Raw genomic sequence first — 16,132 nt, 5'->3', positions numbered from 1 at the left:
TTATTATCCATCCAGTACCAATCTAGATTATTTATGACTTTCCTATCAAATGGTAACACCAAGCAAAGACGATTCTTTTTACTTTTAATGACCTCACCTCAAGACTGCTGAGAAGCTTTTTCCTATTGTCTGGCATATGCATAAAGCCTATTGATTGCAGCAGACCAATGTAATTCACATGCTAGAAATTTTCCAAGCCTACACATTTTTAAGCATTAAAAGCATTTCTAACACTTTAAAATATCAACTCCAATCCATTTCAAACCCATATCCATGGAACATAAGAAAAAACAATTTTATTTAGGATTAACCAAGTCATTTTGTTCATCTCACTAATGTATGTATATATACATCCACACACATGTATATTCTTACAAACGAAAATACTAATTGCACACCAAGTGTTAAGTACTTTACAGTTTTATGTAACTGCACATAACATGTATATCCTCACTGCCTTGCTAAGTATGACATACTGTAAAATACAAAATTCATACCTTCCTCATACTCTTCCTGTCACTCTCTCAAACAGCAGTTACAGAACATACAATACTTAAAAGAAAAATTCCAAAGGGAATACGGAGATACTCTTTCCCTATTATAAAGATCAACCTGAAGAATCAACACGTAACTCAAAGTATCTGGTATACTCTTGGCATGCAAATAACAGAAATATCCCTTATTAAGTACAGAAGCCTAGCATGTTATCAAGTCCACTAAGACGTTTTCAGAAAAGCTTGAAAAGAATAAAGTTATGTTGTGTGATTGAAAAAAAGTTTCCACTATATAAAGCAAAACACCACTGAAGTTGCTCCTACTCATTTATACTATACCTAAGTGATTCAAATCACTAAGTAAACTGGGTAATAAAGTACAAACACTCTAACAGGATTTTTTTCAATCCTTTATTCCTAGTCTCAAACCCCTTCCCCCTCAATAAGCCTCAATTGAAAGAGCACAACTGAACAGGTTAAACAGACATCAGAATTCACACGACTGTCTTCTCAGAGACGCCCTAGAAGCAGCACGAAGCAACTTTCACAATTACACAATGACACTTAAGCAGCAGCTTCATCTTCCACCCTGCTGAAAATAAGCAAATGTCTTTTCAGAAAACAAATGAGGTTGGTGGGACATACACCCGTCTCTTCTTTTTCCTTTTTGCTTCTTGGAACTACACCAGCGGTGAGTTAAGCATCCATCGCCCTTCTGGGTCCTTGGCAGGGACCTACCTTCAAGTCTTACTTAGTACCACCAGAGACCTTCAATATTTTAAATGATCATTTCCACAGTTTAAATTCCAGAGCATATTGACAAACTGAAGCAGACCTGTAGTATAAATTGAGCATTGAGTATAAAATGTTGGAAGGGACAAAGTTAAGAAGTGATTAAAGGCAGCTTCTTCTAAGAGGTGAATGGTTTTGATCCATTTTCAGTGTTCAAGAAATACTTTTTTTCTTTGATTTTGGACAGGTGGGAATGATCAAATATTAGAATGCCTCAAACATGTAAGGCAATCCATCCTCTCTAGAACTTACCCACCAAGTGGTCCTCATTCCCTTTTATTCCTCATGTCTCCTTTTCTTTCATTTGGATTAAGAACATACTTTTCAAAAGACTGCTTAATCCATGAAATACTTGAGAGATATATGTTATTACTGTACATGACAAGCAACAGAAATGGCCAGACTTTCACCACTGTGAAGTTGGTCCTGCTAATGTATACTTTCTAAAGAGCACATAAGCAATTCAAATAACAAAAGCCAGACAAGACAGGATAGCAGACAAAAGATACATAGCATGGATTCCCCTCAATGCCCTGATAACTAGATGAAGAACCAGAGCGACAAATACATCCAATTTCTTGATTTCTGAAAAACCAGGAAATTTTATCCATGATTAATTCTATTACAGTAAAATATTTGGTCTGAAAGTCCAAGGTTTATCTCTGGAGAATTAAACTGAATAAAACTTTATTTCCTTTTTAAAAAACTACCATCAACACCTTTTTTTTTTTTAAGTGAAGAAGCCTTAGTTCAGTTAAGTGATATTCTGTAGAACAGTTACCAAAGTCTTCTCACTTCATCCCTGTAAATATTTGACTTAAAAGAACAAAACAAACATTTCAAAGTAGCTCTTTTGGCTAAGGTTATGGTTCAGTGGTAGAAGACCTACCTAGCAGGGCAAGGCCCTGGGTTCAAACCCTAGTACAAGAAGAATGAGGATAAAATGAATGAATGGATGAATAGATGAATGAATGAATCAATTTATGAATGAATGAGATAAAAGATAGTAAACTTAAGCAGGACCTCAAGTTGTTTCAGCAGGTAAAGATACTTGCCACACAAGTCTGGCAATCTGAATTTGATCACAAAAACTCATGTTCAAGTACAAGCAGAGAAGTAACTCACTGACCTCCACCCACACAGAGATCCCATGAGTGTGCTCAAGCATACCTTTACACCAATTTTTAAAAACTCAAAAGCAGCTCTTATTTCCAATGACAATTTAATGACGTTTTGTACTTTCATGTTTATTAAAATTACACAACTCTCTTCAATTTACTATCTGAACTCATCTCTAGTAATTCATTATGCAGTGAATAATGACATACCAAAACCTAATAATCGAGTTTGCATTACTGGCGATATATCATACTTATCTACATGTCCTCAAAAGCCTTCTACATAAGTGTTAATAGCTGAACTACAAGAAACCATTTTTCTGCAACAAATCCCGATTTCAAAGCCAATGGCCAATTTTGGGTGTTTTCCTATATCTGTCCCTGCCTTTTTATTATTATAATTGTTTGTTTACTGAGACAGGATCTCTCACTTAAGCTGGAATCCATTTCTTCCCAGGGTGACTAACTGCTCATTAAATCCCCAGGATCCACCTCCCTGCCGCACCAGGGTTTCAGATGGACTCTGTTACAACAGGTTTTTATGCAGATGCAGACGAAGTCCTTCGTCCACAAAGCAGCCCTTCGTCCACAAAGCAATAGTGTTTTCAATCTTTCCCCACTTTATTCTACAGAATGTGAGAAATTACACATGCATAGACAGTTAATTGCCTTCTAATGGAACCCAAAGGGCTCAAAGAAATTCCTAAGGGTCAAAAACAAAGGAAACAAAACTACATGACTTGCCAGTAAATTCCACCATATGATATTAGTACTTAACTTCACATTTCCTATTTTGGGGAATCACTAAGTACTTAACATATACCCAAAGCCATCCTATCTGCATCAAAAAGCACCCGAAAGAGACATACAGAGAGATAGGATAGTTCAGTAGTACAGCACTTGCTACCACACATGAGACCCTGGGTTTGGGGTATGATCCTTCTCAAAGACACAGAAAGAAAGACAGAGCATACATCAACAGCAGCCCCATTTAACCTCAGCAAACTTAAAAAATGTCATTTAACTTGTAACTTATGAAACAGTTAATTGTCAGTGATGGTGATAAACAGTATAAGCTCCCCTCCTATCACCATCTTTTCTCCTCCCCAAGACTTCTTACCTTATTCTATGCTTTTGCCACAACCAATTATTTATTCAGGGCCAACTATGTAGAAAGAAGTTTATTACTCTATTGTTAGCCCCGATTTACTTTTATTTCCACTCTAAACAAAAGAAAAAAATTATCACCAACACCTTAAGACTTTACTATTAAAATTTTGGTGAACATATAAATAAAGAAAAAAAAACATTAAACAAGATATAGGAAAGAGTCCAAAAGATAAGACTTAAAAAAAAAAAACTTTAACAACAAATCATCACATAAATTATTAACGGCACAAAACAAATACATCTTACTTTCTAGGCATGAAAACAAAGGTACAAAAATGTTATCACATAAAATGTTATCACAAAAAAAAAAACAAGAGTTTGCTTCTAACAAGCTCACCTTACACATTTCACTAAGGTAAGCAGATTATAAAACATCCAAATAAATTAATTTACATTGATAATATTCACACTTAACTTTTATACAAGTACCTACCAACAAGATTCCTGGGAACTTGAATAAAATCCTCCACAAATTCCAAGAAACCTCTAGCTTTTTTTACAGCCTCGGCACTCTGGATGGAGGGAGGAAAAACAAAAAACAAAAACCAAAACTCCTGTTAACATTCCAGAACAACCCCAAACCCGTAACATATGAAAAGGGAGAAAATTCTCAATTGTAATGCTATGACACAAGGTTCTGCTTAGCCTGACAATTCAGGTCACATCCTTTCTTAAATAACTTAGCAGTAACTATTTGCCTGTGCAAAAGCCTGATTTCTCTGTTTCACAGCACCACAAAACACAAAAGATTTTAAAAGTTCCTATTTGGACATGGGAGCATAGTAGATTTGACCTGCATTGTGAAAACAAGAGAGAAAGGATCACTGGCAAGTGAGGCTAGCTTGTTCTACTCAGTAAAACCCGGCCTGAAGACAAAGTTGCTTTGCTTGTCCAGAGAAACATTTTTTTTTTAAAGACCACTGATAAGATCACTTAAATTTTAAATTCTAATGGGTACAATTTTTTAGCAGACTAGAATGATTTTATGGACCATTACTTTCTTTCATTGCTTCCTTAAACATAGTGCAAAGAAAAATCTTCATGAACTGGAATTGTAAGGTGATACCACCATCATGTTACAACAGAAGTTTACTTTCCAAGCCCACTCCATAGACAGAACTCTACTCTAGGCAGCACGGTTCAAAGCCTGTCCTCCTGATGATATTACACTGGCTACTTCTGAAGATTTCAAAAATGAACATTATGTTATGTGAATTCTTACTTCAAAAACATTTTACTAAAGAAATACAGGGGAAAAAAATGAAACGAACTGCTAATATGCCAAATTAAGTGACCAAAGGCAGGAAGCAGATTAACTTACCTCTCCATAAATTCTAAATGTTCCAGTATCTTCATCTAACTCAATGGCAGTAACTCCAGGAACCTTTCTAGCTTGTTGTATATTACTACCATGTGTTCCTATTGCCAGGCCCATTAAATCTTCTCTCACAACAAATTCTTCATGAAAAGCTGCTGCAAGCTGTTTTGTGCACTAGGAAAAAAAGCAAAGTTAGGATTTTTCGTTTATAACACTTTATTCATTCCATCTCCCAATATAACCAAAAAATAGAGAAAAAAATTGTCAACCAACTAATAAAATGCATGAACAAAATGTGGATTATTCACACAATGCAGCCTCAAACCTAAAAGAGGAAAAGTGACACGAAAACCTGAATGAACCCCCAAAACATTATCATTACAACTCTGAAAGAAATAAGTCAGTCACAGAAAACACTAACATTAATTGCACTTATGTATACAAGTTTTCTAAGGTTTGTTTTTGGGGGGTGGAATGGGAATTTGGTTTTTTAATGTGCTGATAGCTTGCCTACCATAGGCAATGTATTCGGGTGTGTCTCAGGACTTGGGAAAAAATTTTCTTTTTTAATTAAAGTATGAAAATTTTAACTGGGAATGGTGACATAATAATCACAAATTGCATGCCAGTCTCAGAAAAAGAAAAAAAAAAGTTGAAAATTGTTTGTGGGGCCTGAAAGGAGAAAAAATAGGAAGCTGCTCTTCAAGAGTTTCAGTTTTATACTATGACAAGTTCTGGACTGGGAAACATTTTCCAACAAAGAAAAAGGAGAGATTGAGTACTTTTAAGTTCAAGACAAAAGAAAAAAAAACTAACTTTAATAAGGTCAGTAAATAATCTCTTACAGAAAAAGGAAGCCCATCATAAAATGAAGAGAAGAAAATTATTTCAGTCTACTTAATTCTAGTCCAGGTAGGAATTAAGATACCAGCAGTTCTTCGACTCAGGTGGCTGTTTCAAAATTCACTCATACTCTGTTTAGAACAGTATATGAGTAAGAGCAGTCTTGATTCTGAGTTATGAAAATGCCTCAGTTTCTCAAGATCAAGTATGTGTGAACACATACTCAGCTGGAAACAGTAAAGGTAGAAAGAACACCCTCATAAGAGTGGCAGTGACAGCCAGACAAAGTAGAAAGCCCAAGGAGAGACAAAGTAGCAGCACCAGGTCACACAAAATATGCTGTTAAGATGTCAATCCTTAGTCCTCCTTCCCTGTTACTTATGAATTGCTGCAGTAAACTAAGGTCACATCTGACAGGTGACAGGTTAGTAAAATTCAGATTCAAGAAAAATAAGTACTTTTTCTTGGTATGCCTAATTACTAATTTCTAAAGCTCTTTGGCACCTATCTGCTAAGCCCCAACAAGAAAACTTAGTAAAATGAAAATTAATTTTCTTAAGGATTCTAGATGTGAGCCAGAAATATTCATGTCTTAGCTCACAGTAATGTGAGACACAGGAAAGTGCATGGGACACAAAAAGCAAACCAACTTACTTCTAAATGCTTAGTGGCCTCTTCATTTCTGGACATAAGCATCAACTTCGTCCGGATACTTCGCAAATGCATATCACTTAAGATATTTACTCTCTTCACAGTTGCTTCACTGGCCGACTATAAACAGACATATTAAATCACTCAAAAATTTATTTTTTCAAGAAAATTTGAAGATAATCTTCTAAATGAAGCCATCCGTGGTTCTTACCTCCCTCTAGAGTAATCTTATTTGCCTTTCTAAATTCCTACGCTTACATCTATCTGCTGATCAGAATGTGTGTTCGTGGAAAAATCAAAGATTTTACACATTAAGAATCTCAAGATGACATGATGGTCATTAAGTGACTTATAAACCAGGTGCAGTAGCCCACCTTTAATCTCAACACATGGCAGGGTGAGGCCAGAGGACTGCTATTAGTCATGGCCAGGCTGTATAGCAAGAAAAACCCTTTATCAAAAAGACAGCCAAACCAAACAAACAAAATGCAAACCAAAAATCAATCATTTCTTCCTTCTTACTACAGAGGAGAAAACATAGCTTAAGAAGAAAAAAAAAAGGAGGGGGGACTTTAAAACCATGAAGGGAGAGGAAGATCTCCCCTATCAGTGGACTAGGGGAGAGGACGAGGGGGGGGGGGGCTACAGCCTACAGCTGGGATACAAAATGAATAAAGTGTAATAAATTTAAAAAAAAACTAACCACAAGGGAAAAAAACTTTAAAAAGTCTCTTACACAATATTCGTGAATTCATTTTACACAAAACTTAATAAGCCTTTGAAATACTTAATAAGAAGTCTGGTCATTAATCAACTTAAAAATACAGTCTTATCTTACCAGTATCATTAGCTGGGTAGTTTCAGGATGATAAAAAATTCTGCAGGCTCCTACTGCTTTCTTAAAATCTTTATGGGCATTTTCATTAGCACACCTAAAGAAAAATTAATTCAGACTTCAATAATGAATTAAATTTAGGAAAAGTACAATGCAATCTCAGTTATTTCATTTTGGTATCTGCCATTAAAATTTTAAAAGATTTTATTACTTCTAATTATTTTGTGGTTATACACACTCAAATGCCAGTGCCAATCAGAGGCATCAGATGCCCTGGAATTGAGTTATTGGTGATTGTGAACCAACCAATTTAAGTGCTGGGAATTGAACACTGTCCTATCAAAGATTAGTGTGTGCTCTTATCTGCTGAGGTATCTCTCAGCCCCTTATTTACTGTTTTGGTTGGTTGACTAAGCAATGATTTTGTTTTGTAGACAGAAAAACATCTTAGCTCATAAGCAGCTCAATAAATTACTTACGCTTCTCTCAAATCCTCAGGAACATCCACTGTGCACTTAAAGAAGGTGTTTTTTTTGACAGTTTTATTTTGATTGACAGGCCGAAGTCGTTCAAATGTGACTATTTCATTGTAAGTGGCATCACAAGCAGCATATTCAATGACATAAAACTAAAAGACAAAATTCTTTTAAAAGCTCATGTGAACTGAAGTACTGACCTTTAGATGATGTTCTAACGTCTCTTACTTTATGTACAAACACTAAGCATACCTTTATACTATCAGTATCATTTACATATGCCAGATTTAGAAGCTTGTACCTTGACAGTCATATAGGCTTGAGGCATACCTCTAAAAAGAATCCTTAGTGTTTGGCACTTAAAAACTCAATTAAAATCAACAGTACAACGAATCTGAAACAACTGATCAACTGTATCTGAGGTGGGGTGACAGTAACAGCAACCCAGCGTTTCCTGGGTAAAGTCACTCACCTCTCCTTTCATCATCCGAACTTTAGCTAGCCACCATCCACATGGCTCTTGGTCATTTGCTCTTGAATATACCTGAGGAATTAAAAAAAAAAAAAATTAAAATAAGGAGGCTCAAGACAATTGATCAGCTGTTAAAAACATGAAGTACAACGTATTACGAGTATTTATCTGAAAAGTAAAACAGAAGACACTCAGTTCATCTAAAACAGTATGTGTATCTTACAAAAATTCCAACAAAAAATGAATTTTATGATACTTTGCTGCTGTTTGCTTTGTTTTCAGACAGGGTCCCTAATAGCTTAGGCTGGCTTTGAACTGTTTATACCAGTAACAAAGCTGACCTAGAACTACTGATCCTCCTGCCTCCACCTCCCCAGGCCATTTTAAAACTTCAACTACTAGTACTAAATCAGGTAATAACGTCAAAATTCTGATTGTGCTTTTGGCTTCTTCTTTGTTCTTCCTTATCTGTTGGTTGACCTGACTTTGACTAAGTCAACGCAGTAGGCAATCTGTCTATTTATTACTCAGCATCTTGCTGGGTAACCCAGGCTTGCCTTTGTACTACATTTCCCTGTCTCAGCTTCTTGAGCACTAGGACTGTAGGTGTCTACCACTATACCAAGGCAGATTAAAACAAAAACAGAACGAAGAATGAGTTAGACAGACATATTATGCCTTTGAGTTCAGTATCCTCAAATTTGGTATACAAAACAGGTCCTTCCTAGAACCAGTAAAATTACTCCAAGTTTAAAAGGAAATATGACTGAAATACCCAGTCTAAGAAGCACAGCAGTAGAGTGTCTTCTGTACCAGGAAGCATATTGAAGTGCTGGTAAGACATGACATTCTGACTGAAAGGTTCTTATCCCCAAACCTTGTCTAATACAATTCTTCTATTTGGCCATCCACAATCCCTTATAATTAACCAGTAAATCAACAAGCCTTCCTATCTATTCTAGAAGTATATTTAAAGAGTGTCAGTTAGTGGTCATCCTCCCTCCCCAACCCCGCTCCTTTTGGTTTGTTCAAGACAGGGTTCTCTGTGTAGGCTCGGCTGTCCTGGACTCTATTTGTAGACCAGGATGGCCTCAAACTTGCAGAGATCTACCTGCCCAGCAAGGCACCCTCTCTTAATCTGCAGAATCCCAGGATTTAAAAGAGCATCCATAAAGAAAAAGAAAAAAACTGCATTCCACAGAACTATCAAATACATGACCAAGCCTATCCTTCAGCGGGGGGGCACACATCTCAGGTGTGTTGTTTTCACATCCAACCTTTACAAGCAGACAAGAGCTTTTCTAATTCTTCTGTTTCTGTGGTATGAGTGCCAGGTGTTCTTCTCTATTACTCTGAATTATTCCTCTAACAAAGGATCTCTCCCTAAACCTAGAACTTCCATTTCTTCAGAGGTCTTCTGTTCCAATTCCAGCAACACACACACACACACACACACATACACACACACACCACACACCACTTATCAGTCTATAGATGTAGTTTGGAGATCAAGTGCTAGCTTCACAAGAACAAAGACCTGTATTTAATCTCTGACACTGCAAAAATCTGCACTAATATACTTTTGTCTCCTACTTTCAAACAGTATTCTGGCTGATAAATGAAAATGATAGAAGTAAGCAAAATAAAAGCCACACATGGTAAGGAACATCTATAATCCTAACACCCAGGAGGCAGAGGGAAAAGGATGCAGATTTTACCAAGAGCCACAAAGTGAGAGCCTGTCTATAGGGGCTGAGGTGGCAGAACACTTGCCTAGCATGAGTGAAGTCTTGGTTAGATTCGTACGTAGTATAAAACACTACATGGACTTAAAAAGTAAACTTCATTTCAAAATCAATCAAGGAAATAATAAAAATTCAGTAAATATTAGTTCAGCTCATCAAACTTCGATACTAATTCAAACATTTTTGGAGACTAAAGAATGGTATGTTTTGGTATTATCAAAATGTTAAATAAAGATGCCTTTTGCTTTCACAACTGACCTTCACACACACACACACAACAACAACAACAACAACAACAACCAGATAGCTTTTCTAATTCTTTGTGTTTCTGTGATATGTGGGCCAAGTGTTTCCTATTACTCTGCCACAGGGTCTCTCCCTGAACCTAGAACTCCCATTTCTTCAGGGAGGCTGCTGACAAGTAAGCAAGCACTCATCTCCTCTGGGCTGGGGTTTAGAATAAGGCTAAGCTTTCCTAGGCATAGACAGGTGAGGAGAGCATGCCAGGCTCATTACCTAAGTGCTGGGATCCAAACTGAGGTCTTCACTTGTATAACAAGTGCTCTTATCACTAAGTCATCATCTCAGTCTAGCAAGTAACCCTATTAAAAAGATTTGGCATAAGGCCATTATTGCATTTTGCTTATTAATTCTGATCTCAACTGTAGATACATCCATACCAAGGAATTGTATGTTTGGTGGTTAAAAATAAAGAAGTAAATCTGTACAAGCAAACATGACAATATCTATAACGCCTCAATATTATTAACTGGCAAATACAAAACTCACAAGTAATATGTTAAAAAATCTTTATAAATGAAAAGGAAAAATCAAAAGAGGCACCCAACTCTAATTGATGGCACTTAAGCTGGAACAACTACATCAACATTATGCCAAAAGCATGTTTTCACTTTTATTAATTTTGTATAATTTCACTTATATTTTTAAACTTAAGCTTTAGGAATTTGAAGAGGTGACTCATTGGTTAAAAGTACTTGTTGCCCTTTTAGAGGGCCCAGGTCTGACTCCCAACACCCTCATGGTGGCTCACAACCATCTGAATATAACTCCAGTCCCAGAAGATACAGGCCCTCATCTGGCCTCTCAAGCACTAGGCACACAGGTTTCACAGACATGCATGAACACAAAACATCCAAATACATTAAACCTTTTTAAAATTGTATTACTCTGAACTTACAGAGAAAGGGGAACTTTACACGTTAATTGGAGTGAGGCAAGGTAGTACACACAGACACTCAACAGGCAAAGAGAGACAGGCATATCTCTTTATGTGCAAGGCCAATCTGGTCTACAGAGTAAATTCCAGGCCACCCAGTGCTACATAATAAAACCCCCTACCTCCAAAACAAACAAACAAACAAAACAAAAACAAACAAACAAAAAAACTAAGCTTAAAACAAGGAACCAAACAGAACATCTAAATGGGTAACAGGAGACAATATTAAACTTAAAACTTTTTCCTTAAAATTTCAAGAATGAACAAATCTGTGATGTTTTACAAAACCAGCAAATTTTCACTAAGACTAAATCATGAAATGGAAAATGAAGTAAAACATGTCACAGATGGTTTAGAGTAAGGCTAGGCTTTCCTAGGCATAGACTAGGGAAAACAGACTGTTAAATAAGATATCCTCAAGTAACCACACCAATGAGTTGTGGGTTTTGTTGACTTAAAAGGAGTTTTGTCCCCCCTCAAACCAAAGTGTTCCAATAGTATCTTAACAGCAAAAAAGTATAGAGAAACCACAGCAAAAATAATATAAGGCCTGTAATCCTAACACTAAGGAAACTGAGGCAGAAAAATCTCAAATTCTAGGCCATCTAAAAAGAACAAAATCTTTGTTTTTGTTTTTAAAGTACATCTATCTCTTAAACTTGACCTTTCTAACTTGAGAATATTTTAACCTAAGTTTTTCTTTTCTTGACTCCTTTCTTGATTTGGTTCCAGAAGGGAAAAACACAATGGTTACTGGAATTAGATTTTAAAAGCCAAAAGTAAAAGTTCTGGTCTCATACAACAATACTAGAAAATGATACAATTCTGAGAAAATCGTGTTCAATGAAATACAAAAAGAAGATTACTCTGCCACAGGGTCTCTCCCTGAACCTAGAACTCCCATTTCTTCCCATTATTGCATTTTGCTTATTAAAAAAAGACGGAAACTTGTAGCATCATCTGCCATAACTGTGTATCTCCTAACTACCTCCCCTCAAGTTCCTACCTGCACAGAAGTCACTTGGCATTATATTCTCAGGTCTCCCCATCTCTCAAGAAAGAGTATACTGTATTAGCTACTTTCTTATTGCTATGACCGAAGCAAGATATAAAAGAAAGTATTTAATCCTCAGGCTCTTGGTTCCAGGGGGTTTGAGTGCATGACCATCATGACAGGGAGCATTTGTACTGGAGTATCTGCTGAGCTTTCATGTTGAAACAACCACAAGGTAGAGAACTAAGTGGAAGCACATGGGCTTCTCAAATCTCGAAGCCTACCGCCAGTGACACACCTTCTACAAGGTCTACCTCCTAATCCACCTCAATTCTGAAGTTCTATCAACTTCAGAATAAGCATTCAAATATTTTGGGCCTATAAGAAGCATTTTCATTCAAACTACCATATACATCTAGACTACAGTTATGGGTCTCTTTACAAAGTTAAGTTATTGGTACTTATTTTGGTGACGTCAACTGCAAAAGAGAGGAGCGATTACATTTGTTACTTAAGGAAATGGGCTCATAGTACTGACAAAAACTTCTAAGAGCTTTTTGTAGAACCTACCTGTTTTATTATCTATGATGGCTAATACTGTAAACTTAACAGGTTCCTGAATCACCTAGGACAAACGTCTAAATACGGCCCTAACAGAGATTCCAAAATGGATTAACTGAGCTGGGGAGACTGACCCTGAACAGGAGAAGTACTATTTTGGGAAATCGAGCATGGGATCTTGGATACAATTGGGGGGGAACATCATCATTCTCCTCTTTTAACTAACTGCAGACACAACATAAAAAGCAGGCTCAAGTCCCTGCTGCCATGCCTCCCTACCAATATGAACAGTACTCTCAAATTCTGGACCAAACAAAATCAAATGTTTGTTACATATTTCCATGAGAAATGATTAATATACTCTCCAGCCTTATAAACCAGGCAAAAATAAGACTTTGTTAGTAATACCACACCAGTCTCTTATGACAAATAAATTAAGGATCTAGGAATCTACAAGAATGCTACCCCTTTCTTGAAATTTTAAAAATGTATATCCTAGCTTTCAAGTCTACCTTCTTCAGATCAACCAACACATCTCTCAAAAGCTTCTGCTTTGTAGCAGATGGTGATCAACACAGACCCACAACTGGCCAAAGAACAAATACAAGGCTGCAAAACGCTCAGCCCTAGACAGAGATGTATACTGTACCTACTTTTCCCAAGGCTAAGGGATCATTGTGACAGAAAGAATATAAGAACCAGGGGCAATAAATGACTAAAATGAAACAGTATCTTCTGGCCATAGCAGAACAGCTGTACACATAAACTCATTGCAGTTATGACAGCTGCACAAAACCTATGTAAGCCCAAGGCACACCAAATCCCAGCATGAAAAGCAATCCTACCCTTCATCATAGATCTATCAGCAAACTGTTGGCTGCTAGGAGAGGAATGGTTTTCAGAATAGAGCCACTCTCCTGTGTAAGATCACATATCTGAAAGTATTTAATCCTAAACCATAAATTGCTCTTAAAGAGTTGGTTTTGGATTTTAGGGCCATCTCCCCCAAACCCTCAAAACAGGGTTTTTCCATGTATCCCTGGCTGTCCTGGACTAACTCTCTAGACCAGGCTGGCCTCAAGCTCACAGGGATCCATCTGACTCTCTGTCTCTGCCTCTCTGAATGCTGGGATTTACAGGCATGCAACACTACGCCAGGCCTGTTTTTGTTTTTTATTAAGTAGGGAAAAGAGAAAAGACACAATTTGGTGGGTAGGTGGAGAACAGCAAATAAAATCAACAGATACTGCACAAAACACTCAAAGAACTAAAAAATAAAATTATAAATGAGTAAAATTATGTATCTTTGCACTGTGTTGTGATAATATTTCTCAACTTGGGGGGTTTTCGAAGTACAGGATTTCACACATGTCCCAACATAGTCTCAAAAGAGGGCTAGAATTACACGCATGCAACATCATATCCAGCAACAACAAGCATATTCATCAAGAAGAGTTAATACTGAAGTGACAGACATGCAGAACCTACTGAGTATGGGGGAGGCAAGTTACAAACAAAGCAGTACAGCATTTTTATCTGGCAGGGGAAAGAGGGTAAAAACACTGTATGAGCACTAAGTAGTAGGGTGTTTTTTGCCATTTTTTAAAAATTTTCTTTACTTAATTTTTCTAACCATTCCTACAATATTCCACAAAGCAGATCATATATACATTATACATAACCAAAGATAGCAAAGCACAAACCACTAAAACTAGCTTTAGTGATTAATACTGTATGGTTCTGTGCTAGGGTTCTTCAAAAATTCTAATGCATTATGAATCCTTAATGTTCTAAAAAAATATCATTTTGCAAAACTTTATCAAGCCCAAAGCTAAACTTAGCAGCAATGACATGAGTCCTTCTGACTTAAGTCTCCCGTAACACTACATTACAGTCACTGACAATAAACAGGAAAAGGATTATCCATCCATCAGCTACACAATATTTATTTAGAATGAAAAATGGGCACCATACAGAAAACTTAAATACACATACCTCTACTTCATCTCCTTCACTAATTTCTTTTTTTATATCAGGTGGTGGTGGTAATCGAACTTCATTAAACGGAACCTGGCGTTCTGGTTGCCAACTGAAGGATTAGAAAAAGAATTAGTTAACCTTTATTTTAGCAGACCCTAATATGGAAAAGCTATCATCTGACTAGTACTATAGTTTTATCATTCAGAATGTTCCAAAAGAAAAAAAAAAAAGAACCTTAATATTTTAATTTATTAATCCTAAATACAACACTTCTTTATGATTCTTGATAAGCTTTATAATTAATACTTAGAGCATTATACTCAAATTACTTATCCTAAGACTGGCAAATATAGCATACCCTGCAAACAAAATGGGCTATTTTCAGAATGACTAAAGTTCAAAATAATATTCACAGCTATGAAATCAAAGGGGTGCAATCTAACATATAACATCAAAAAAGGTGCACAATTTCATAAATAACTTCATAAACTTTATAAATAAAAACTAAGTCACTTTCATGTACATGCTCACAAAAGAAGTACAAAATGTTATTATTAGTTTAGAGCTGAAGAACACAAACTCAAGCAAGCAAGCTCCCAATGCCTTTAGCTCCAGCGGACATCCTCTTCTGGCCTCTGAAGAGACTGGACGGACATGCATGTGGTGCAGATATACATACTTGAAAAACATATAGCTTTTAAAGGATACTTTTTAAATTTACAATTTATGTGCAGATGGGAACTTCTTTGTGTTTAACATGCTCACAGGGCCAAGGTTCAATCTCAGCATACACAACCCCCAAAAGTTCCTAAACTTAGCTGGAAAATATGTAATTAGAATCTAGTAAAGGCATAATCTTTGTAGAAATATACACTAATTTAGCTGCTGTTACCTGACAAGTTTTTATAGTCAAATATCATTCTCAAGTTTCCATAGGTCACTTCAAACCTGGGAGGCATATCCTACATAAAATGTTTCTCGGGAACACTGAGCAAGGTGACAGCTGAAAGTCTAGGATTTCAATGCCTTTTCTCTGTACCATTACTATCTATATGGCAGCTCTCAAAAACAGAAGATATCAACACCTGTCTTCTCCATGAAGCAGCTGTTAAGACACATATCTTCAGGCAGTTCAGAGCCACTCAGTTCAACGGCTCTTTGACCTTCAAGTTAAAAGATCCTTTTATAACCCTTCCCAAGGAAGTCTCGTGTACTTGTCTTCCCCACTTTTAATTGCCTAGCCTCTAGAATATCAAGAGAATTAATATCAATTCTCATTAACATTGAACAATTAAAAATAGCCTCAAACTCAATACTATTTGGAGGAAGAACCTTTTATGCCACAACATCAACATTAGGGGCCTTTAACTGTACCTGTACCATCTACTTCTGTAAAAAATTGCTGACTGAATCATATCCATATCATATTTTGGCAAAGAACAACAT

The 16,132-nt window shown here is 36.5% G+C and overlaps 1 protein-coding gene across 6 annotated transcripts in view; it reads right to left on the bottom strand.

The window, feature by feature from the left end:
• Fxr1 (FMR1 autosomal homolog 1) overlaps positions 1-16,132 on the bottom strand; it is a 52,428-nt gene that overhangs the window by 17,554 nt on the left and 18,742 nt on the right. For all 6 annotated transcript variants that reach the window (XM_021650419.2, XM_021650420.2, XM_021650423.2 and 3 more), the window contains exons 3-9: positions 14,702-14,795; positions 8,170-8,241; positions 7,701-7,849; positions 7,225-7,318; positions 6,390-6,506; positions 4,896-5,066; positions 4,008-4,086 (exon numbers count right to left, since the gene is read on the bottom strand). In XM_021650419.2, the coding sequence (XP_021506094.1) occupies positions 4,008-4,086; positions 4,896-5,066; positions 6,390-6,506; positions 7,225-7,318; positions 7,701-7,849; positions 8,170-8,241; positions 14,702-14,795 (776 nt within the window). The remainder of the gene's footprint in view (positions 1-4,007; positions 4,087-4,895; positions 5,067-6,389; positions 6,507-7,224; positions 7,319-7,700; positions 7,850-8,169; positions 8,242-14,701; positions 14,796-16,132) is intronic.

This window comes from Meriones unguiculatus, chromosome 2 (genome assembly GCF_030254825.1).
Source record: "Meriones unguiculatus strain TT.TT164.6M chromosome 2, Bangor_MerUng_6.1, whole genome shotgun sequence".
NCBI classification, from domain to species: Eukaryota; Metazoa; Chordata; class Mammalia; order Rodentia; family Muridae; genus Meriones; species Meriones unguiculatus.
This window is presented reverse-complemented; position numbering and strand designations above follow the sequence as displayed.